At 30.2% G+C, this 25,465-nt stretch overlaps 1 protein-coding gene across 1 annotated transcript in view; it reads left to right on the top strand.

Moving 5' to 3' along the window:
- Positions 1-23,102, top strand: part of LOC143240649 (pre-rRNA 2'-O-ribose RNA methyltransferase FTSJ3) — a 51,213-nt gene extending 28,111 nt beyond the window's left edge. The window contains exons 11-18 of the mRNA XM_076483418.1: positions 1,060-1,295; positions 1,628-1,726; positions 3,019-3,108; positions 11,501-11,615; positions 14,540-14,624; positions 19,774-19,866; positions 21,182-21,276; positions 22,819-23,102. Of these exons, the coding sequence (XP_076339533.1) occupies positions 1,060-1,295; positions 1,628-1,726; positions 3,019-3,108; positions 11,501-11,615; positions 14,540-14,624; positions 19,774-19,866; positions 21,182-21,276; positions 22,819-23,032 (1,027 nt within the window). The 3' untranslated portion in view covers positions 23,033-23,102. The remainder of the gene's footprint in view (positions 1-1,059; positions 1,296-1,627; positions 1,727-3,018; positions 3,109-11,500; positions 11,616-14,539; positions 14,625-19,773; positions 19,867-21,181; positions 21,277-22,818) is intronic.
- The last annotated feature ends 2,363 nt before the right edge of the window (positions 23,103-25,465 follow it).

Here is a 25,465-nt window from a genome sequence, read left to right as displayed (position 1 = left end):
TATTAGATCGAGCTACATTCCTTTCAATGACATTCTTGAATGTTTGAGATATGTTTTTGGCTAATTGTACTTTAGGCTATGTCAGTAACTTCTCGAACTTTCTTGTTTTTAGATTTTGTATGTAAATACCTATTGACTCTCCAGGGCCATCAGTAATCGAAATAACTGGAGGGTGTTGTCATCAAGTGTGTGTGAGGTCCAGCAAAGTTCAATGAATTATTTTATTGGTTTTCATTCCTTGTGCATAAAAATGGAAATATTTTTGAACATCAAAAGAAGTAATCAGTTGGTAAATCCCATAATTATTTTACTAGAAAGTTAAAAAAATGAAAGAACAAAAGGGTACACTTTTACAACGAACATCAATACCAAACAGTGCTTTGCTAGCATCCTACAAGGTGGCATATAGAGTCTCGAAATGTGAAAAGCCTCACACCATTGCAGAAGAACTGATTTTACTGACTGCAGTGGAAATGGTGAACATAATGGTTGCTGAATCTGCTACGTCATATTTCTGCAAAGTTGGGCTTTCAGTGGTTGCTGTGATACGAAGGAAGTACTGTGAGAAAATCAATGTGGAACAGGAAATGAGGGTGGTGGTTTCTACTCTGATATCAAGGTTTCAGAAGCTGTGCAGTGTCTAATCTGATATCAAGGTTTCAGAAGCTGTGCAGTGCCCAACAGGTGCACGCATCTCATTAGTAATTGTGGTTATTTAAAAATGGAATAAAAGTATTGTTTTTACTCTCAATTTACCTGTATTATTCTTTCAAATGACTACTAAGTTGTTAAGACATAAATACTTAAGTTGTTTGGACCTGACTACTTTATAAACATAACTATTAGGTTTTTCATTTTTGCCTAGGGGTCCTGTGAAAAAAGTGCTGAGACACTAAGAGCTCTGTGAACTGAGAAATTTTGGGTTACACTAGCTTAAGCAATAAAAATGTAGGAAGTAAACACTTGCCTACTTTGGAAGTATTTTTCAGGTTATCTTCATTATTAAATATTGTAAATTATATATGTGTGTATGTGTATTTATTATTTACGTATTTTTAGTTCTGGAGAAGAAAGTGATCTAGAAGGTAGCTTGAAGTGGGAAAATGAAGAAGATAATCCCCTCTTGGTAGACTTGATTGATAAGAAAAAGAAATTCCAAGCAGAAACAAAAGCAGAACTCTGGTTTCAAAAAGACGCATTTGCTGAATTAGATGAAGATGCAGAAGAAGACCTAGAAATAGAAATGATAACTGAGAATCTACAGAAGAAACAGACAAATATAGCAGCTCAGAGTGGTTAGATTAATTTTCTTTTCTAAAATATGATGGGTTTTTGGCTTGATATGACATTTAGCTCTTCATTACATCAGTATTAAAAAGTGTTTTACCCTTTTATCCATCTTGCATTAAATAAGAAAATGTATCTAGTTTAGAAATACTCTGTTTTGGAATGATGTTTTTTATTTCTCATTCCAAACAGTAATATTTTAGCTAAAAACATAAAATTATAAGAACATTTGCATCACATTCTCACCTTTATTGTATCATTCTCCTTTTAACCTATTAGATCACAAACCTTTTCAATCAAACTGCAGCTTGTATATATTTAAAAACATTCTTTATCTCAGTTGAAGACAGTAAAAGCAAACCAGAAAAGGCTGAAGAAGACAAAAAGTTAGGAGAAAGTTACAGCTCTGATGAAAGTGAAACTTCTGACATTTTAAAAGGTAGGTTCATCATTTAATAACAAGTTTAATAATCAAGAATGTAAAATTAAAAACAATGTTTAAAATATCTGTTATTTTGAAAGTAGGTAAGAAATCTGAGGTACGTATATTATGGAAAGTGGTATGAGTAGAATTATTTTGAAGCTATTGAAAACAAAAATTTTTCCAAGTGTGATATTAGATTAGTGAATTATTGCAAGTGAAACAACTATCTTAAAAAAGAAAAAGCACAGAAATATGTGGATTGTGAGAAATAGCATTAGAAAATAAAGTTTGTAATGATAAAAAGTAGCAGTAATTAAAAGCAAAAATTTTTCATGTTTCACTCTTTCTCCTTCCTCTTTTCTTTGGGAATTTCTCATTTGATTCTTTGCTCAGGAAATAATTTACAAACTGAGTTGCAGTAGATTTTTGTTATAATAAATAAAATTCCAAAAATTAATGGATTTGAAGGTCAAGTGTTTTAAATGTAAATTAGCTTTAGAGTTTTCATTGTATTTTGGTAATGTATATGTATTATGATATATATTTCTTATCATCACTGCACCACAAATTTTTAAATTAATAATTTAATAACCCCACATGCTTATAGGTTAATGGCCAAAAGTGTCATTTGTTGTTGTTCTTGAAATTTAAAGTTTAATTATTTTTCTGTTTGTTCTGTCATAAGAGAGAAATGCAAAATATATCATATTTAAATGTAATTTAGAGTTGTAAATTAAGATAAGCTTTAACACACGATCTCCAATGGCTCAGCATCTGCAGACTTGCACTGCTAGAAACTGAGTTTCAATACTCGTGGTGGTCGAACCACAGATAGCCTATTGTGTAGTTTTGTATCTATCTACAAACAACCAACAGCAATTACTTTATCACACCTGTGTTCTGTAATTTGTGTTAACTGATTGAGCTTCAGTGGGAATAACCTGATTTTTATAGCTTTTATTCTTGAACTCAATAGATGCTTAAAATATTCTGTACTAAAACAGAAAACATAAATTGAGTTTGTAGGTAGTTCTTACTTATTTGTCAGTTCATGTGATATTTGGTTGTTGTGGGAGGGAATTTTTCAGTTTCCCAGATGTTTTATTAAGAAAGGAAATTGCCTATCTTCCTCTTTTTATTTTTACATCTTTAGTGCAGATGAGTGTTATAAAATGTTCAACAAATCTGTAGGATTGCTTCAAAAATTCTTTTTCTTAGAGTGAGGCTAGTTTGATTTTGTTCTAATAGTACCTTGTTTGAATTAGGCTGGTATTGTTAGTTTCATTAATTTTTTGCATTTTTTCCAGTTAAAAGTTCCAGTTCAGAGATAAATAATTCAACAATGGCTAAAAATGTGAAAAGTATAGAAAATGAAGTTGAAACCAATCACCCTGTTGGTAATATCAAATATTATTCCTTCTTCATTATAAGTAGACTTTACTTTAGAATAAATCATTTACAGGAAAGTTTACAAATGTCATAAAAAAATACCAGGTTTATAATAGTAAAGAAATGTGTAGGGTCCAAAATATCTTAGTAACTAAAATACAAAAACATTCAGTGAAACAACTGTACTTTTGATAGGCAAACCTATCAGTTTCAGTTAACCTTTGAACTTGTGCTAATGTGTTATTAGTAGTGAGAAAAATGCATAAAAGACATAATTTTTCTACTTTTTTAAAACAATGTCACCAATTCATTATTGTTTGTAACGTGGCTTATGTAGTATTGTATAAAATACTTAAATAATCCAGCTTTCTTTCTCCAGTTAACAGTTTCATTATTATGTCTTATTACTGCCTAAGTTGTTTTTTGTCTTTTCAAATTCACAGCTTTATTAGTAATGTTTAGATGGTTATATTACTTTTAATTTAGCATTTCTTACATTCAAATTTTAATTTAAACTGTTTTTTTGTTTGTGTTTTATACCAATTTGTTTAGCATGAAATCATAACTAATAATCCATATTTAAAGATTTTAAAAAGTAATATTACAAAAAAATCCTTTATTTCTCTTAGTGTTAGAAATGACTGTTTCCCTCTTCACTATTTTATTCACCATATCTCCAATTAGTATGAAATTTAATGTAAATTAGTCACAATAAAATCAGACAAATCCTATTTGTAGCCTTCAGTCTTGTTTGATGACAGCCATTGAATAGAAAATCAGACGCCTCTTGCTACACCTACCTGTCACACCCTCTTATTCAGGATTTGTTGATAGGATTTTCTTATGTTTAAATCTATATTATCTATAACCAATAAAAAGTCAGTGTTTTCATCCATCATATTACTTTATATTTTACTTTATTGTTTTCTGAACAAAGAATCATCATTTTCTGTGTTAGTACAAACTTTATTTCCACCGAAAAGATAATGAATGACCAGTTTGAATGAATTTGTAACATGTTTTGTCACATAGTGAAAAAGTGATACTTATCTTTCTGCTTCAATTCTGCCATGAAAAGAAAGGTTTTTCTGTGTTAACATGTTGCAGAGGCTGAGAAAAGGTGGGGGATATTTTGAGCCTTCAGTTGGTTATACATATCATAAAGTAGGTGTTTGTAAGCAAGTATTTCCAAAAATGAAAGAGGTGGGTGGGGCTACCTAGGTTGGTTTGTTAAATATATTAATATATCAGAAATTAATAAAGATATGAGGTTCCTGTTTTATATTATATATTGTCAATATTGGTAATTTAAGTTTTTAATTCTTAAGAAACTGTAGACTTTGTGTTTGGACATGACAAATAATTATTTTGAATCAAAGCTGCATTCAACATACTGTATGGCACTCAAAAATCGATTTTTATGATTTTCTCAATATTTACTTTTAAATTAAGGAAACAACTAATGTATAATACTAGAATTTTAATTATATAGAATTTGTTACCAAAGTTATTGATATACATTCATAAAACAGTAGCTCAATAAAACTGTGAATGTACAGTATTGGCCTGATTATAAGGTGTTTTTTAATTAATAATGCAGACCTGTAAATTTATACCTTATAAAAGTTATTTTGGTTTCAATAATAATTTTTTAATAATTCAGCAATGTAGATTTCAAAAGTAATATTCATTGTTTTCTATAACATAAGGATGTTTTACAAATTGAGAGAAAAACATACTTGAATCAGGTTATTATTTCATCTATCACAATGAAGATTTTTTACTATGTTTGTTAACAAAATACAAACAAACTGAAGAAAAGGGAAGAACATTAATGTTACACAAATATCCATCCTTATACTCATTTTTATTTAAATCTGTCTTTTAGTCAAAACGTCATTATGGTCTTTTCATGTATAACATCTGGGGCATGTCGTTTCAAGAACCAACAAATAATATTGAAAAGAAAAAAGTAATGTCAAAGAGCATGCACAAACAAATAGTATCCAGAAATGACACATCATGTGATTTGTTAACTGTTTATATACTAAGAGTTTTTTTTTTCAAGGATTCTAGAACAATTGATAAGACTCTTACATCACAATTGACATAAAGAAATCTGCAGCCCTTGGTTGTTAACATTTTAAACATAACAACATGTGATCCAATTTCAATGAAAATGATTTACTTATGTAAAAGTACATATGAAATTTTGGGAAAAATCCATACTTGAAGGAGAAAAATGGGCATAATTTTGGATTCAGTGTACAGGAATTACTATGGAACATGTAAAAATTTCAAGACAATAAAATCATCAGAGGCAAATGTAATTAGGCTTTACAATTCTTAGTCTTGTTATATTTGCAGCTGACCACAAGCCCATTCTCCCTACTCTAGCCTGATGCATTCCTGAATATTCACGTAGCATCTATTTACGCATGCATGGGAAATATTTTCTCAAGGTCAATAATTAATTCTTGTAAGTAATCAACCTGCAGGCTACAGTTATAGTATTGATTTTGCTGGTGCATTATTGCTTTGACTTTGTTCATTTTAAATTTAATAATAATTATCTTTGAGTTGACCCTTGTTCAAGATAGAGTGACTTTGTTCAAAGAGAGGGAACAAGAAAGTGTCAAATTAATAAAGGATTATAACAAAGTCATCATGCAAATCTTAAAATTATGGTGATGCTTGAGGAATAAAAATCAGCAGTTGTACCACTGCTAGAAGGTTTGGTAGAACTGAAAATAATGTGAAGCATTTGTGTAAACAAAAAAAGACTGAACTCCATAATACAAGAAAGATATTTCTAAAAAAGGAAATTATGACAATTGTTTTTTCCCATGGTTTCTGAAAATGTGATTCACCTTGTATTCGAGATCACCCTATAATCAGGTCAGTATGTTAAGTTTACAAATGTGATGACATTTTGTTTGACCCCTGGCCATAGGACCTATTGAGATAGAGCCAAATGAACAACTTTTTTTTAATTAAGTCTATTACTTCCTTACTTATAGGATTGGATGATCCATATTTCTTTCTAAAGTCTTTTAATCTCATTTTTAGTAGATTTGGCAGCATTTATAAAGTTTGGTACATTATCATAGGTGATTGGGTAATTCAATTTTTGATAACTACTGTATTCCTTGTGGTTTTAGTAGTATTCATTTTATCCATTAGTCTTACTTATTGTCATCATTTCATTGTTAGTAGTGTTAGTTTAACAGTGTATAAATTATTTTATTGTACATTGCCTGTCTGTCACTAGTTAATATCTGCATTGCAAATAATTAATAATTTTTATGATTTTTCTTTATCAATAGATTATTCATCTTTCTTAGGTCATTATTATATTAACAATTGAGGGATTATCTAGCTTAATCAGTAACAATGTTAACAAGTTTAGATTATCAGTTTTTTTTGTATGTAGGTTATCCCTTTCTTACATTAAGTTCATTAGTGCATTACCAAGATTTTTAGCAACTTGAGATGATACAACTTTCTTTATTAGGTTCACAAATACCCCCCTTGTAAGTGCTTCTATATTACTGTTACTAAAATGTAAGTTGTCATTTACAAGTCCACTTTTCAGATTATGTGATAGATATTTTTCCGTAGATATGACACTGAAATATTAATGTAACTACTTTTCCTATCACTGAATAAGAGAGGTTTACCTACTAAAAGGACTAGATTTTCATTGGGCTCATTAAAATTTGATACTTCTAATGTGGTTGTACTTTCTCTAAGATAAAGCTATCTTGATTTTCTTTCTACCCTCTTAGCATTGCTAAAATATTTTCACTCAGCACACCAGTTTATATACCCTACCTATTCTGTATAACTATTAAACATATACATATAATATGACTACTCTCCACCAATAGTATTGCACAGCCAATATAGGCACAGCTCCCTGCACTATTCCCACTCAGTCCTCACTTTTTCAGTTGGCACAGCTTTATTTAGATGTGTATTTTATTGCATGTGGCTTCCAATTACGGTTGCACTCCTTTACCATTTCAATTTTTTTCAAAGGTTTTCATTTAGCTGTTTCAATGATATTTTACCAATTTATATAAGAGCTGTAGAAAAGGTACAGTCCTCAATTTGCAGAGAGCTGCATTCATATGTTCAGCCAAAATTTCTTCTTCTTTTCAACCTGAAAATGTTGCTGAGGAAGAATACAATTAAGGAAAAGACAATTTGAACTCTCTTTTAAGGCACCTTCTTATTTTGGTGTGTTACACACTACACCTCTTCAGGAGATTTCACACTTTTTTTCCAGCTGGTTACTTAGATTAACTGCTGATGCATATTCAGTTTTTTTTTTATGTTCAAGACAAGGGTGATTTCCTTCATATTCTTTTACCTGCTGCTGTCGCTGTGCCTCCAAATAATTTATTTTGTTGGAGGTTTGATCTTTCATCCTTGTACACTTTGCACCTAGTTGCAATACCTTTGGTAGATGGGGCTGAGTTGTCCTTTGTGTGATTTTGTGTTTCTTTACACATGAGAGATTAAGTATTTCATGTCATCAGTGTTCAGTCTTTGGTAAGTTAGATATTTATGTCCTTTGTTTTCTTAAGTTAATTTAGATTTCTTTTAAGTTATATATTGAATACTACTTTGTTTTCTAGGTAATTTTAGTTGGTTATTGTTACATCCTTTGTATACTAGGCAAGTTTCAATAGTTTGTTAGTTCTTTATTAACTACATTTTTGATACAAGAAATTGATTTTTCTCCACATACCATACAATTAGGGGTTCGTCTCCTCCATCACAGACATTGTTGATGGTTATTTATAGCTAAATGTTTGAGAGTTCTGGTTTAGGTCCTATTGTTTTGATATATCACATCAAATCACATAGGTGTTATCAGGTGGTGAGAATTATAGCCTGACACCTTCACTGTATCACTGTGTGGATTTTCACACTCATCATTACATGAATGTCTGGCTCCTGCTTATTTCATCTTGTTTACAGTCCAGAGGCCACACTTGTATTCTGTTACAAAAGCAGCATGGGTGAGATTTCTGTCATATCTTTTCCCCACTCAATACCTTGTTTATTTGAAGACTTTCTTCAGTTCCAACATTTGTCTAGCCCAGACTTCTCTTTGTCTTCAGGATATGGAACGAGAAGTCCATAACACCCTCACCTTACATTTTGCCATAACTTAAGAGATTCTGTATCTTTTGTGGATGCAGTCTTTTTTGTAAGTTCTCACTCTCATGGATTGAACTCTTTTATTTATTCCCTTCAATAGTACTTCTACTTAAATCCCTTGGATCACTCTTTTACCCTTCATTCCCTAATTAGTGCTGACCAGGCTTGATGGCTATACAGGGACCAGACCAAAGCAGAGGATCCATTTTCTCCAATTCTTATGGATTTCTCTTTTCATAGATGCATCTATAGAGGGTTGGGGTATTTATCTTGACTCTAGGGAGATTTCTGATGTCCAGTTGGTCAAAGACTGTTCTCAGCATTCTCAAACTCTGGGCAGTTAATCAAGCTTTGTTACACTTCCTTCATCTTGTGTGTGTGTCTGACAATTCTATAGTGGTCACTTGCATCATTAACAAAGGGGTACCAAATCCAGGTCTCTGTGCATTCAGATTCTGAATTTACTTTTCTGTGTCCAGAGTCACTGCATTGTAGTCTTAGCTTGTTATGTTCCTGGCACCCTGAATCTGGTTGTGAATTATTTATCTTAACCAAACAAGATTCTTCTCAGAGAGTGGTCTCTCAGTCCACAGGTATTTTGGTGGATATGTTCTTCTCTGAGTACATGTCATTAATGCTATAGTCATCCACTGCTTGATTGGCTCCATGTGTTGCATCTTTCCTTTCCAGAGCCATAAAATCTTATTAAATGTTCACTCATCAGAAGTAATGCTCTACCTTCTGTTTTAGTCTCTTCAATGTGTTTTTCATCATTCTCACTCTTCTGTACCTCATCTTTCCCAATTCTTCATCTGTTTATTTGACAAAGGCTTGTCAAATTCCTTCTATTTCTCCAAGTTTCATAAAGTTTTTTTTCCACTTGTCATTTTCCTCCTTTTTTACTCTTTTTCAAATCATGCATTCTCAACATTCCTTTGATTTGCATGATTGGGGTCTCGACTATATACTATCTCTCTCTCAAGACCTATTTCCTTCTCCTCGCTTATGTATGTCATCAATCAGATATCTTATGCCATTATTGAAACAAAATCCATTTATGCCATCCTATTTTCAGACTGATACTTTGTTTGTAAGATCTGTGCTTTCTGAGAAGGCTGTTTGGCTTTCACACCCATTTCCTTTTCTCCCATCTTCCATCTGTATTTCTATTCTGATCAAAATCAGCTTCTTTGTCAAGTTTGGTCTTTACATTTGTACATGAAACATACTGTTTTCTTTCAGAGTTCACTTTCCAGACTTTTTCTTCCCTCAAATCCATCTGTTTTCCATGATTTATCTCCTATCACACTAACTGGTTAAATTCATTAATTCATTAGAATGGTGTATTTGGACTTATTCATAGAATGTTGCAGTCTTCTCGTATCATCTTGTCTTTAGCTGCTTACCTTTATGGCTCAGGCCAGAATATGGACTAATGTGTTGCTCATTGTTTGCTCAATATGATTGTATTTTCCTAAGGTTGATATCGTCTTGCTCCCTTGCAATTCTATACCATGTCCCTTTGCCTTTGGCTGGAGTTAGTCTCATTACATCATTTCATTTATGTTTGTTGTTTTATTTCAGACATACTTCTGTTACTACTACTATTGGATCCCACTCTGAGACAGATGTTGCTTTTTCAAATATCTTTTACCTTAAACCCACACTATTTAGTGGTTGTGGTATAATACTCACTGTAGAGATAGGGTGTTCTGCAAGACCACTGGTGTCATTTCCTATGGTATATACATCAGTTTTTCAGCATCCAAAACTTTTGCTTGAATGTGGACTGTTTCTAATGGTCTTTCATGAGTAAAACAGAAGGGGATTTCTGACCTTCACTGCTGACCCTTGATAAAATAAATTGGAGACAGTCTACTTTTTAAAATAGGGAATCATGGACATCCATTGCTCTTTCTCTAGTGTGATGTTCCACTGGACTCTCCACCTCATTTACTCAACCATCCCTTTCCTTTCTCCAAGTAGAGCAAGGGAGTCCTTACCAATTCCCATCAGCTGGGGTGGTGGACCATGAAGGCTTCCTCCTGAGTACATTGTAAACCTTTAACATACCACACATACACTTAGTGAGTAGACAAAACTTGTTTTGCTTCTTTAATTTCCCCTCAGTGATTCTTTCCAGATGGGCAGTCATCAGTTAAAGCAGGACCAGCCATTGTGAGATCCTCCTCATAATATCAGGTTTGGGATGACACAAACCTATTTCTCTTGTTTTATGCAGTAAAGACCTCCCTTCTTGTTAATTCTGGTTGCAGATGGTTCATTCCCTGCACCTCCAGTTAAGTTTGGGGGACTTTATCTGCTTCGTAACGCTCTTGAGCAAAAGTTCTATATTTTTCTCATATATATATATGCATTTTTAATAGTGGCACAAAATTGGTGTAGTATATAGACTGGTATGCTAAGCATAAAAGTTTTTCTACAATGCTTAGAGGGCAGAAAGCAGATTGAGATTAATTTGTATTAGGGAGGTAAGTACCTATCACAAATACATTTTCAGTGTAAAAATATTTAATTTACTATTTCTGTCTTTAATAGGAGATGGTAACTTGAAATGTATTTGTTGTTGATTTTTGTTCTATTCTAGTTTTGAGGACTACTTCAAACCATTTCAAACTTTATTCATTCAAGTGTTAACTACTGGTTAATATAGGTTTTGAAAATCATTATCTTGCTTTGGGAGATATTTTCTCTGATTATACTTGTTAACATTAAATGTTCCTGTTAATTTTTTAAAGTGCAATATATTAGACATAAAAGATGAAATTTCACCTGTAGAAGTTAGTTAAAAGATGTCTGAAAGACATAGATAGAAGATAATAACTCATTAATAAACAGTCTTTGTAAATGAAAAGTGTGCTGTTGAAATAATTAAGTGGCAATATTATTTTGGCCATAGACTGCCCACCTGTAAAAATCTGTCATAAGAGTTTTATCCTGTTCTAGAATCAAAATGAGGTACCTGCTTAAGCTGGATTAACACTAAAACTAGAAATTTAGTTCAAACACTAGTTCTCATTTTAAAGAACCCTGCATCATGGATTAAGAATATCAACTTTTTACCCCAAATTAACACACTTTTTGATTTAATTATTCATAGGATTCAGTAAAGGGATGTTTATCATTTCACCCTGCCTACTGTTGTGTTTTAGTTTTTAAGCAAGTCATACAGTAAAAGTTATTGATTTATATTCATTTTATGTTCAGTAACAAAGAAGAAAAAGAAGAAAATCAGACTAGATCCAGAGGGCCTAGCTCTTGGTTCCATGATGATTCAATCACAGAAAGCTAAGAGAGACATCATAGATAATGCATTTAACAGGTACTTAACATCGTAGAAATAATTTCTTTTGATCATGAGAGATATTTAGAAATGTGCAATTTTTTTATACACTAACAGCACTAGGTTACAACCAACAAATGTACCAGAGATGTTGAGAACTTTCCTAAAATTTTATTACTCTTGTTGTATTCCATGTCCTACAATATATGTACATTGTTGTCAGTAATACCCTCTTGATCAAAATGCAAATATAGTGTAATAAATCTAAATGCTCACAGTTGCTTTAAGATTGTTAGTTATAAGTAATTGTCCATACAAACAACCATTAAGAGCTCAAAAATATGGAATGTGTGAGAGCAGACATCTGTAGAATGAGAATGGTCTGTCCATGCAAATTTCTTTCTTGTGGTCGTTAATCAACTATGGAAGGTGGCATTGTTATCTAGCATAAAACAAACACTGAGCTTATAACATCTCTCATTTGCTGCAGTTCTGATTAAATGTCAACATATAAATAAGAAAAAAAAATCCTGTTTCATTCTGAATGCCCATCATACATGTATAATTCTGCAGCTGGAATAAATATGAAAGTAACTTTTTGAAATTTGAATATTAATCTAATATAAATTTTTACATGATTTTTGTGCATAAAAAAACAGGAACATCAAGAGATGTAAACACATCAGGATTATTTAAGTCTGGTATTTTCATTAACTATCAAATGAAATTTAGAAAGAAAGCTAGAAAAATTTCATACATCAACACAATCCAAAAAAACAAAACTTGTTACTGTAAAGACCAATGTAATCTATGTTGCAAACTTTCAACTCAGTGAATCTCAAACCACAGCCCCCTAAGTAAAGATTATAACTACACATTTCACTCTTCTCACAATTTCAATGTTAGAAGTAAAAACCAGTTTTGAAGGTCTTTAAAAGGAAGTGATAATAATACAATAAAATCACATGTCTAAACAACGGTGACTAATCCCAAGTCCAAGATCTAAAGGAGAATCTTTGGCCATTCTTTTTTTACATCACATAGGACAGAACACGATCGTCACTTTCAATATACAAGTCTGCATATTTGTTTAGATATGTAGATGACATTTTTTGCAGTTTTAGTGAACAAAATATTTCCTTCAACAAATAAACAACCCACACAGACATACAAGTCACAGTTGAAATGGAGAATAAATATATAATCAACTTTTTTAAATGTTAACATCACACAAATTCTCGTATGCTTTACCATTAAAAACTATTGAAAAAAAGACATACAGCAGCAATTATTCAAAAAATGCTCTTAAAAAGCCTCCTAATTTTAGTATAACACTATGCACATCACAGAAACATCAATAAAAATTTGCACACGTAACTTAATACTTTGCTAATATAAATCAATTCCTATTATGATAGTTATACAAACTATGAATGAATTTAAAAATCACAGACAAGACACTTTTTAACAAACAAACAAACTTGTAAAATGAGAAAACCTAATCACTGGCATTATTTTATATGTAAAAATATTATTATACCTCTGTAAGAAATTTGGAAAAGACAAGCACATAACTATAACCCCAACATAACAAATAGACTCATTTCTGCTCCAGGAATGAAACGTACACACACATTTTAAGAAAACTGTATATAAAACCCACCCCACTAGGACTTTTTATATATGTGAAAGAGAACATGATTTTAACATCAGGGTAAAATAATACCAAAAACTTCTCTTTCATATCAATGAATCTAACAAAAACAGCAATTTTTCTGAACAGAATGTCACTGTACTAAAACACAAACCTGACATTAACAGAAAAAAAAGTAATTAATAAAATCAAACATTCCCACAATAACAAATATCCTGCCATGTATTAGTCTATTATTGATTATTATTTCTTATTCCTAAACTTATGAAATCACACATATTCCTCTTTTTTTTTCTGTTCAACTATAAATAATCTATCAATTCATTCAAACTGATATGCATATGCAACCATTATTTATTCTCCAATTTAAATATGTTGTTAGATTATTGAATGTTGATTTAAATGCAAAAACAAGAGCTTCTTTACCATTAAAATGTATATACTTTAAAATGATCACATCAGTTATTGAAACATTGTACCCTGTTTTAAAAATACTCTTCCTCACTGTGAAAAGTGTATCTTGTATAATAAAAAATATTTAAATCTGAATTTCGTTAGCTTTCAAGTTCTTGGGTTCTAGTGGTGTAAAGATAGATACTTCTCTATTTTAAAATTAAAGTCCTTATAAAGTATGATGAAATAATGTAATCGAGAATTCAAAATTTTTAAATTTGTTTAATGACTTATCTTTTATTAACAAAGTAGTATTTAGTTAAATAATATTTGAAAATACATACTTCTCAAACTGGGTTTCATTGCTGTGATGTTTGTTACTATAAAACATCTATACAGATCTATGATAGTTTAACATTTAGTTTTCTTGTAAGTTTATATGCTTTAAATATTTGTAGTCTGTGGTTTTACCATCCTAAGTATTAAAAGAAATGTATATCATTTATGGAAAGTCATTATAGATTACCTCTTTTGTGATATTATAAAGACAATTCTTTAAGTTTAAAAGTAAACCATTATTTTTAAATTTATTTAGCTATTGTTGTTTATACTTTACTTCTATATTTATCACAGGTATATTATTTCATTAACAACACTGTGTGTTGGTATTTTTTCCAACACTGTGCAATCCTAATTCCATAGTTTATTATGCTTTACATTGCTTACTGTTGGATCCTGTAGACTAGTATTACAGCTTGTTTTTTTTAACAACTTTAAAGAATGTATTTTTTTTTAATTTAAATAATTTTTGAATTAATTAAACAAGATTCATAAATGTCTTTTATTTGTGTAAGTATAGTAATATATACAGTATGTTTTCTTATTCAATAAAAAATCGTTTTTCATTTCAAATAAGGTACACTTTCAATGATGAAAATCTCCCAGACTGGTTTGTGAAAGATGAAGAACTCCATTATAAAAAAGCAATTCCTGTTACAGCTGTGAGTGAATTACAAAATGTATATGAAAAATTATATTTTACAGTAATTTGAATTAGATATCTCAAGCTAAAGAGAGTGCAAAAGCCTCATCTTTTTGAATATGTGGTACATATTTAAACAAATATTCTGTTAATTTTCATTTATACAGTCTCATTTTTGTACCTGTTAGCAAAATTCATTCAATTCAGATATTAGCATTTGCAAGAAGAATTATAGCTTGCAAGCTCAAAGTTAAGTGAGCAACCTTTAGCCTTGAAATGAGCATGACTGTATGTTTAAAAAAATGTACTTTCATTTTTATACCAGATTTGTACTTTGTTTCATCTTTAACACTTAAACAGCAAGAATGTTCTAGGTAGCACTTCACCACAGACATAAAAAATTGGGAAAAACATTTCTTAAACATAATCTTTAGCATTTGTATTATGAATTTTGAACAAAGTATAAAAGAAAATGAAAACAAAAGGATAATGAAGATTTATTTATTACAAGTTCAAAATTTTTTTTAGGGTATGAAAGTCAAGAAACCATTCTCCAATGCACAGTGCTGCTCTATATTCTTTACACAATGCACAGTGCTGCTCTATATTCTTTACATCACGTAGTCACCACCTTTCACTTTTTTTTTTCTTGTTGTATGCATACATACGTAACCTTGTCTTTGTCCACTCTTTCAAGCTCCTGAGGTTGGATTGCTTTCTATAAAGTGCCAAGAAAATGCTCCTTTTCTAACAAGTCTATCAGGAACAGTGAGGCTGTCTTCCTGGGAAAGGTCTTGTCTCCCTTCCATATTCCCTTTCTTCTTGGTCTTAACATCTCCCTTCTTCAGAGGTGCAAATTTAGGCACGTTCTTCCGATTGGTTCCAACTGTTCCACAAAATCCAGTCTTATTTTCAAAGAGAAAGTTGCATAATTGTGGACTTTAATATTAATTATCAGTATATAATATATGACCTTTTCCAAGGTAGTCTTTCATCAACTGCTTGACAACTGATCCTGAAAATCCTAATTCAGAACCTTTGGGGACACCTATATCATTTGCATAACAGATAATCATATTGATTACAATTCTAGGCTCAGAATCACATAATACAGATATTTTCAATCCAAATCTGTGGAACTTGCTTGGAATGTATTGTTTCAAAACAATGCGACCCTTGAAAAGAATCAAAGATTGATTGATAATTAATTTTTGAAATAGAGAAAAATGTTCCTTAGCTTTATTCTTCACTACTGTAAAAACTCCTTTAGCTTTCCTTAATCAATCATTTGCATTTAGTTCTTCATTATTTTCAAAGTGCAAATTGCAAAGAATCTCCTTGAATTGATTTTGAGATATGTATTTTGGAAAAATTAGAGTTCTTGTAAGGGATCATTTTCCAATAATCAGCCAACACATGCTTTATTACATCTAGAATAAGCATCACCAGAGCAAAACAAAGCATACATTTCCTCAATAGTTGTATCTTCCCATTTCTTACTTTATGAAGTAGAGGGAGTGTTGCTTTCACTTTCTTTGGAATTCAAGTATTTACAAAACTCAATATCTGTTTGTTTCTTGCACAATATGACTTATTATACTTTGATCAAATAAAGCAGTAAAAAATTCATATTCTTTAAATCATTCCGTGAGACTAAATTTATCTGGGAATCCAGTGCTTCTACTATCAAAATAATGAATAAATGGATCAAAGTAATGACACCTCACCCACTGAGAACCAATGGATTTTCATTCACTATCTAAATCACATTCAGAGCTTGAAACAGTTGAATTTGGTGATGATAAAAAATCTGAAAAGTTTTCTTCTTCATTGGAATAATTATCACTTGCTAATACTTCATTTTCGTCTTTTGATGAAAAACGATTTTGCTTCATTCCCTTAGCTGATGCACCCTTCCTTTTTCACTCCATGAATTACATTGACAAAATGACTCAGACATAATGCTTTGGGTGGGTGCAGTCACTACAGTGTGAGGATGTTGCCAACTAACGTTTTTAGCCTGTATCATCAATTGATGATAGCTGCCATTTAAAGGTTCAACTGTATCAACACAACATGTTAACCCTTTCACTATGGTATAATATACGAGTTCATTTACATGTTTACAAACATTAATTATTTACACTATAACTTTTGATACAGTATATGTATCTTCACGAAATTTGGTAGACTTTTAGTAAAAATTATAAGTATTTTGTATACAAAAAATCAGATTTTTTAATGAAATATTTTTACTAAAGATTTGTTTGTGAAAATAGTGTTTTGTTTCTGGTCTTGAGTGCAAAGTGATTTCATGTTATGATTTAAAAAACTATTCTTCGTCCCAAAAATCTTGGATATTACTTGCGTAATTTCTAGACCCTCCTTAATACATTTGAAACATTAGTTTTCACTAAGACTTTATATTTTGTTATTTTCTATACTCTAACTATTTGGGATCTGTCATTTGACCAACCTCATAACCATCATAAAAAATGAGGAAATATAAAGTATGCTTTTTTTCATACTAGAATGTCTACATATTATAACATGAAAATACAAAAGCTTAATCTAAGTAGCTTAAGTCTCATAATGCTATATATTTATAATTTTTTTATTATATTTACTGTCCAGTCATACCTGGATAACATTACATAATTTGCATTGACTCGTTACATATCCAGCAATATAAAACTGGCTTTAGTCTTCCCTGTCTTGGCTGTGTTTTAGTGGACTAGTATTTTGTAATATACAGTCACATTTCAGTTATTATACATTATATATATGAAGATAGATTATTACTGTTTAGAAATAAATTAATAAACTTTCCTTAAAATATAGAACAATAAATTAAGAAATAACCAAACAGCTTTCTCTTCTCACTACGACTTTTGTACTCAGTTGCTGCTGGACATAGGTTGCTAAACCTTTTAAAATTTCACACATGGAAGATGTCAAAAAAATATCTTAGGTTTTATATATATGCAGTTGACTAACAAAAAAAATCATAAATAACCACAGAATGTACAAAGAATAAATACCAAAGAATTGTACACTAATTTATTAAGCTTAGTAACTAAGATGTATTTAGATTTTAAAAAAAACATGAAACTTCAAGCAGACTAAAGACGCACCCGACCTCACTGAAATCTTGGTTTGGAAAATTGTGGAAGCTTTTTCAAAGATTAAAATGGCTGAGAAAACCACTATGGGGACATTCTGAGCTATTGATTGGTTATCACATGTCATATACTGTAGTAAGAGTATATAAAGGACTGTTTCAAAAAATAGAAAGAGTTGATTGGAGCCACCTTGTTTAACTATTACACAAGCCATATCTCAGCAAAATAAAGATTTTATACCACTTATCCATTGTTGAGATTGGTGCCCCCAGTGCTTAACTACTTTTTCTGGTCTTATACAAATTAGGTTGATAGACATTTAAAATTGCTTTTAAGTTTTGCTTCTGTGTTTTAATATTTATATTTGAAAAGTTAAATAATATTTGTAAAATACGCAAAGCATCACCTTGCTTTACAAAGTTTTCATTACCAGGCAACACAGAAACATTTTGCTGGAGGCTAAAGTATCTCTTCTGGTCATATCATTCTATTACCCATGGGTTCTCATTGACATTTGGTGACGTAATAATCAGTAGTAAAGAACAGAAAAGGAAAATAGAACATTCAAATTAAATTATTAGTAAAAAAGTAAAGATGTGAAATTATGCACATGGCCCAAAGAAGATAGTTTAAAACTATTCTACAAAGATAGGTATGTATTTACATTTTTTAAGTTTAAACATTTCATTGTATTATACATTGGTAATAATATTGATATAGTAGAGAAAATGAAAAATAAAACATAAACATTTATCTTAAACTTTTTATTTCCATTTAGGAGGTTTTAGAGATTGTACAAATGAAATGTGAAAACTGTTAACATAATAAATAGTATTTTTATTTTCAAAATGAAAATCACCTTGCAGGTGAAATGTTGAAGGTCTGAGTGGAAGCAACTATATTAAATAACATTATCTTACTTTTCTGAAACTTTATACGTATATGGAAGCCTCTTGTTAATTTTCAAACAATTTCATCCACTAGTTTTGTTTTTGGAACAAAATATAACTATAGCATCGTAGGGTCATTCAGCTTGTATGACATGGTAGTCATAGGGTTACATGGACATTTGGTATACTAGCATCATCAGTATGAAAAAGTAGGCTTAACTTTCATCAACAGACTACAGGAATAAAACAGGTATCATATTTCCTGTTTTTCATTGTTATTTATTATAAAAGTAACTGAAATGTAAAAATTAGAAACTTGTTAAAATGGAGAAGGATATATTTGGTAAGATAATGAAAAATAATAATACTCTTAATGTTTTTTGGGATAAGATTGTGTGCAGCTTGTGCCTTACAAAATTCAATTTGGTAACTTGAACTACACATTCATTGAATGATTTTCAGCTTACATAGTAGTATTAGTTGTTAGGTGTTGAAGACAATAAAATTTAAATATAAACAGATGTACACTGATGTAAGCTTTAATCTATTTATGATAAAAATTGTGTTTTTTTGTTACAATTTTCAATCATTATAGAAAGTAAAAAAGAGTAATTTAGATTTATTTTTATAAAGTCAGTCAAATTGACTGAACGTATCTAGACTTAAAGAAGATAATGGGATAAACTACAAAGCTTGATTGACAAAAAAACGTTTGATGTTTATTTAGGTGATCTTAGAAATTAAACAGTCATCAATTTTTCACATGAAGAAGTGTTTTTAATCTTATCATGAAAGTCGTTTTATTTCATAATATATTCCTGGACAAATGTTTAGTAAAAGTGCTAAACTAAAAAAATATTTTTGTATGTGTGTACAAAAATTTTGAAATGTTAACTGAAAACTTGACAAATTTCTTGAAAATACACAAACTATATTAAAATTTATGATATGAAAACTGATGGTCACTTTTAGGTCATAAGGGGTCTAATCTACTGAGCCTGAAGTGAAAGGATTGACAATGAAAATTACAAAAGAAAAGTTGTACTTCCTGACTGCAATTAGTGTATGTTAATAATGGATCTATATCTGTTCATAAATACACACCTTATGGTATTGTATGTACTAATACATGCGTTTTTTAATCTTGCTGCATTAGGAAATGGTGTCACAGTACAAAGAACGTTTGAAGGAAATCAATGCCAGGCCAATCAAAAAAGTAGCAGAAGCAAAGGCAAGAAAGAAGAAAAGAGTAAGTAAGGATTTTGCTTTGATAAGTTACAGTAATTAAATACATGTTTTCCAATTTTATTGTACAGAATTGTTCTTACTCTTTGTGTTAAGTGTTACACTTTTCAGAGTGTAGTTCATTGATAACTGAAAATATATGTTAATCCTATTTTGAATGAGTATGTACAAACTACATCACAGAGTAATTTATTTTTCTTTTAAAGGAACCACGTTTCAGCAATCAAACTTACTGTAATAAGTCTTCATTTAAATGCAACGAAAACACATGTTAGCATGTGTGCTTATGTATTTAAGAAGGTAATTTATTAGTTTATTTTCATAAGAAAAGAAAAATATCATAGACATTAGCTATCATTGATTATAAAAATGTATTCATTCAATGTCAGTGGCAAGGGTCATTATCTATTCTTGTTTAAAATATATGTTCATCTCACCATATAAAAATGTAGATGTATTTAAATCATTCACATGATGGCAATTTTCAGCTCCTCATTCAGCAGTGTCGTGTTTTTGATGATAGAATATCTAGCATGCAGAACTTTACAATACTTTTCAGACCAGCAAGTGTTCCCGTTGGCATTTTTATTAGAAATTACATCTACAGCAGATTAGCAAGCATTTTCATAAATAAGTGTGAAATTCCTACTCTGTAGAGAAATTATTGAAATTTTATTTTTATAATTTTTTTCTTAAACTTCAAAAATGCATAAAATTAATATTTTAAGCTGTTTTTGCAATCTTTTGGAAGTTCTTATGAACTTTATGAGCTCATGTTTATTTTTTACAGTAAGGCTGGCTTGATTTCATGGCTGATTTAGACACTAGCAAACGTTTCTTTTTAGTGACATTAATTTTTTCATGTGGTTTCCTTGTAGCTATCAAAAGTACTGTTCTATGGTTGAGGAAAGTACTTGTTTAAAAAGACTTACCTTCTTTCTTTCAGTCAATTAATTGTTTAACAAATTAACATAACTAAATAATAAGCTGTGTTTATTTGGTGAGAAGTAAAACACTGGAAAGAAAGCTTGACTGTTTTATACTCATTGTTACTGTTAGTTTTTAATATTCATTACAATTCATTATTAGCTGTCATTATTTTTTCTAAACAAGTATACTTTTGAAATAGTATAAACCAAACATTTAAGTTCTCTCTTAAAGGTAAATTAGCTTTTCTCTGTGGTTTTTCTTGTAATTTGATATATTATTTTTCAAATCATTGTTTTTTATTTATTTTTTACAACATCATGGTGTTTAATGTGTAATTTGTACTCCATATTTTATTGGACTTTTTATCAGTTGTTCCTTTTTATTCTCAGGCATTAAAACGTATGGAGAAAGCAAGAAAAAAGGCTGAAGCTATTACAGATTCTACAGACATGACAGACAAGGAGAAATTGCAGCACATTAAGTCGTAAGTTTTTTTGTTGTGGTGTTCTAATATGTAGTTGATTAATGTCATTACTTATCTTATTCTTTTTTATGCATCTGCTCTTTGTTTATGTATCTGTGTAAAACCTTGTCTGTGATATTTACATGTGTTTATTTTGAATAAGTATTTCCAATTTTGCTTAATCTTTCTGCTTATGTATTATGTAATATTCAAAAATTATAGTGCTAAGTGAAAAGTTATGGCCATAAATATCATTAATATCAATGAATATCAACTAATGGTACAATTCATTCTAATCATTATAGGTTAGGATAGGCCTGGTGGTTAGATCACACAACTTACCCTAATATGAGGGTAGGAGGTTTGAATCCCTATGACATAGAACATGCTTACCTTTTCAGCTGTAAGGGTGTTATAATATGGCATTCAATCCCACTAAATTAGGAACCACTAGAGCAGATAGTCCTCATGTAGTTTTGCTTGAATTTCCAGACAGACCAAATCATTATATGTTAAATTTTTCAGGCATATTGATTTATAATATTTAGCTTTCCACTTGGTTTCTTATGTGGGATTTATCAAGTAATAAAACATAAGATTTACATATTGTTTCCTAATTCCCTCATTGCTAATATTCTGAATTTGTGTAGTTTCTCTTTTAGCTTAATTAATCCACTAATGAAGCTGAAAATCTATAAATGAAAACTGGTACAATGTACACTAAAATTAATACGTAGTTAAATTTGTACCAACTCTATGCAATTGATAGCTATTAACTTCTTTTTTTCATTGATATTAAAACACTTTGGTTTTTTTTTAAATACATTTAAAATATGTCATATGTATGGCTTGCTGCTTTGACCTCCTAATCCACACTACTTAACATATTTTTTGTAAACCAGTAATAACTTACATTTCTCTCATCAATAAATTTTCAAAAAACAGGATGTTTACAATTTGCTATTGATACCTCTTTCTGTTTCATGGTAGTTATACCATATCTGACATTTGGAAGTTCAGTTACAAATTGTTTTAAAAATTATCATCTATAAGAAGCTAGTATACTGCTTGGCCACCAATAAATTATTTGAATTGTTTTTGTCTATACATAAATGCATTCTTATATTCATATTCAATAAGTTGTAATTTCAAAACTATAATATGCACACGTGTTTAGATTTTAATGTTGATACCTATGTTTTGTCAACAAGAATGGCAATTAGTATATGATTTTGAAACCTCAACATAAAAGTTGTTTTCTAAAGGCCTTTTCTCAATAAAGTAAGAATTACAAATTCTGTTGATTAATATAAAATTTTTAAGACTCAAAAATTATAAATCACAGTATGAGTGTTTCATGAAATATAAAATTAGACCATAACTATTGTAAAGAATCAGTTATCTTGTAAATTCCATGTAAGCAGCATCAATCCAATAAAGATAAAAGTCAAAATGTTGATAGCAATACTTCATCAACCAAACAAATAATCTTGTATTTATTGCTTTTATTTTAACTGTTTATAGTTGTTAAAAAATGTATCTTCTCATTTTAATTCTATTCAGAATCTACAAGAAAGCTCAAGGTCATAAGGAAAGAGAAATTACCTACGTTGTAGCCAAGAAAGGGATGGGCAAGAGAGTTCACAGGCCAGCTGGGGTTAAAGGTCAGTTCAAGGTGGTAGATCCTCGAATGAAGAAGGACAATAGGCGAAAGAAAATTGAGGAAAAGAATTTCAAACGGAAAAAAGGAAAAATTCGAAGACAAAAAAAAACATAAGCTGCAGAAGTGTCAAACAAGTTAACATCATGATTAATGTTGTGTAAATAAAAACATTTCCAGAAGCCATCATAATTGTTTTGTTTCTTTTTATTCAATACATAAAAATATCTTTAGTGAAAACAATGGAATTATGTTATTAATATCTGTGGAAAAATTATTAATGTGGAATTTTTTAACAGACTTTATTTTTTTTACTTGCTATCATGTGACTAAGAGAAGAAAATATTCTAAATAAAATTCGGTAATTATTATCTGTAAGCTCACATTACATAAACTCTTACCCTTACACTAAGTTCAAACATTTATACTTGTTATGCTTTGAAAAAATTTCACAGTAATTTTGCAATAGTAACTGTAATTAGGATCAAATACAATATTTTACATCTCTGCACATATATAGATTCATTAACCAACCCACATTTAATATAACTTTCTAAAACATTCCACCCCTTGATGTTCTTTTTGAGGAAATGAGATTTTAATGAAAGAAAACTCTTTTTTTTGTACTAATTTACATTCAGTGTTCCAAAAAATTTGTTAAAATCTATTTTCCTTTTAATAATTGAATGCTTTGCAGAGCTATGATAGCCTTTATCTATCACACTGTTTCCATAAGAAAATAAATATTGAAAAAAAAAAAAATTAAAATTAAAAATTGCCAAGTAGGATAAATGAATATTATGATTATATATGCATGTATGGGTGTTAAATTAAATAGAAATTGCTTTTCATTTAAAAATACACATAACTATCTTATTTTGACTGACCAGTGGAATGTTAATCTGAGGTAACCTCATTGTTTGACAAGTTCATGAAAGAACTCCATTCTTTTTTTCTTTTTTTTTATCTCAATACACTCATAAACAACAAACCTTAATTTATATGGCATTACAGTGTATGATCTGAGTGTGGTGAGAAAAATTTAATATTTGTTGGTAAATGAAACCAAATACAAGTTTATTAGAAATTGTTTGTGATGCTCAATCCTAAAATTTAACTAAACAGTTTGTTTCTCTGTGTAAGCTTATTAATTGAATAATACTTTTGGCTGTGTTACTTGAAATTTTCTTTACCACAATTTATTTTAACTTTTTTTCTAAAATTAATTTGTTAGTGATAATACACAGAGTTCATCCTTCCTTCACTGTGTGAAAAGGAATTGAACTTTTCAATAATATTTAGACATGAACCAGTGCGGTATTTCACTCAATCGCTAAATAGGGCATATATCTTATGGCCCATTATTTGATTAGAATATTCCACTTGTTGGCAGTGGATATTTTGACTAGTTGCTTTCCCACTGGTCTATCAGTTCAAATTAAGGATGGCTACTGCAGATAAGGCTTTGTGTGAATATCTGAAATAAACTGTGCATATCCATCCTTGGGAAAAATAAATGTTAAATCCATTATTTATTTTTCAAGAAAATGTTGATTCTTGTCTTCAATATTTTAATATATTTGTTAATACGTCCTAAAATTCTACTGGCTTTAACAGCTAGCAACAGAGAACTGTTTTGAGGGCTGAAGTGGAATATCCATCACAACAGTCAAGTTTTGAAAGGTTTCCCATCTGTATTAAACATGTGCTCCAAATTATGATAACCCAATTGCATTACCTGCACTTGCTGTAATTAAAATTCACTTGTATAGCATATCAACATCTTCAGTGCAACTAGAAACATCTATAAATTTAATTTCCTTAGCAAACTTTACTAATTATATTCCTATCAATAACATCACTTAATACGAAATTTTAAAGGACCAAGCACTGGGATGGAAGTACTCCATTAGTAAAAAGGTTTCAGTTTGACTGAACCTCATCAATAACGTTTTTCTTTCTCAAATCTAAATACACTATAACAGTAGTTCCCAATCAGGGGTGCAAGATAGTGTTCCAGGGGGTGCGAGATAGCATTTGTTTTGGCCACCTTCACATTTTTATTCCCAAATAAATAATTACTGTAAGGGGTGCAAGAACAAATTAAATTTTTTTTAGAGGTGTGGGGCATAAAAAAGGTTGGGAACCACTGCCCTATAACCCTGAAAATAATCTTCAGTCCATACTACTATAATTATTTAACTAATGTGTGGAATATTATCAATAGCTTTTCAAAAATATAAATACACAAAGTCCACATCTTTTCCATTGTCCAAAAAAATTTATCATCCTTGAAAAGATTAATAAAACAAGATTTCTCTTAAATGAATCCATTTTGGTTTTAAGATATCTGTATTTCACTAAATGATTTCATGAGACTTAAATTTTTTTCCATGCAGAAGTATGAATAACTGACCTATAATTTCGAAGACAACTGTTATCATTCTCTTTTAATAATGATGGTAACATTAGTAACGATAACCTCGGGAAGCTGTCCATCATTGAACAACCCGAGAGTAAAAGAGATGGTATGGTATTTTCAGGGAAAAC

The sequence above is a fragment of the Tachypleus tridentatus genome, chromosome 13 (genome assembly GCF_004210375.1).
Source record: "Tachypleus tridentatus isolate NWPU-2018 chromosome 13, ASM421037v1, whole genome shotgun sequence".
NCBI lineage: Eukaryota > Metazoa > Arthropoda > Merostomata > Xiphosura > Limulidae > Tachypleus > Tachypleus tridentatus.
The sequence above is the reverse complement of the archived record's forward strand: the minus strand, read 5'-3'. Positions and strand labels throughout refer to the sequence as shown.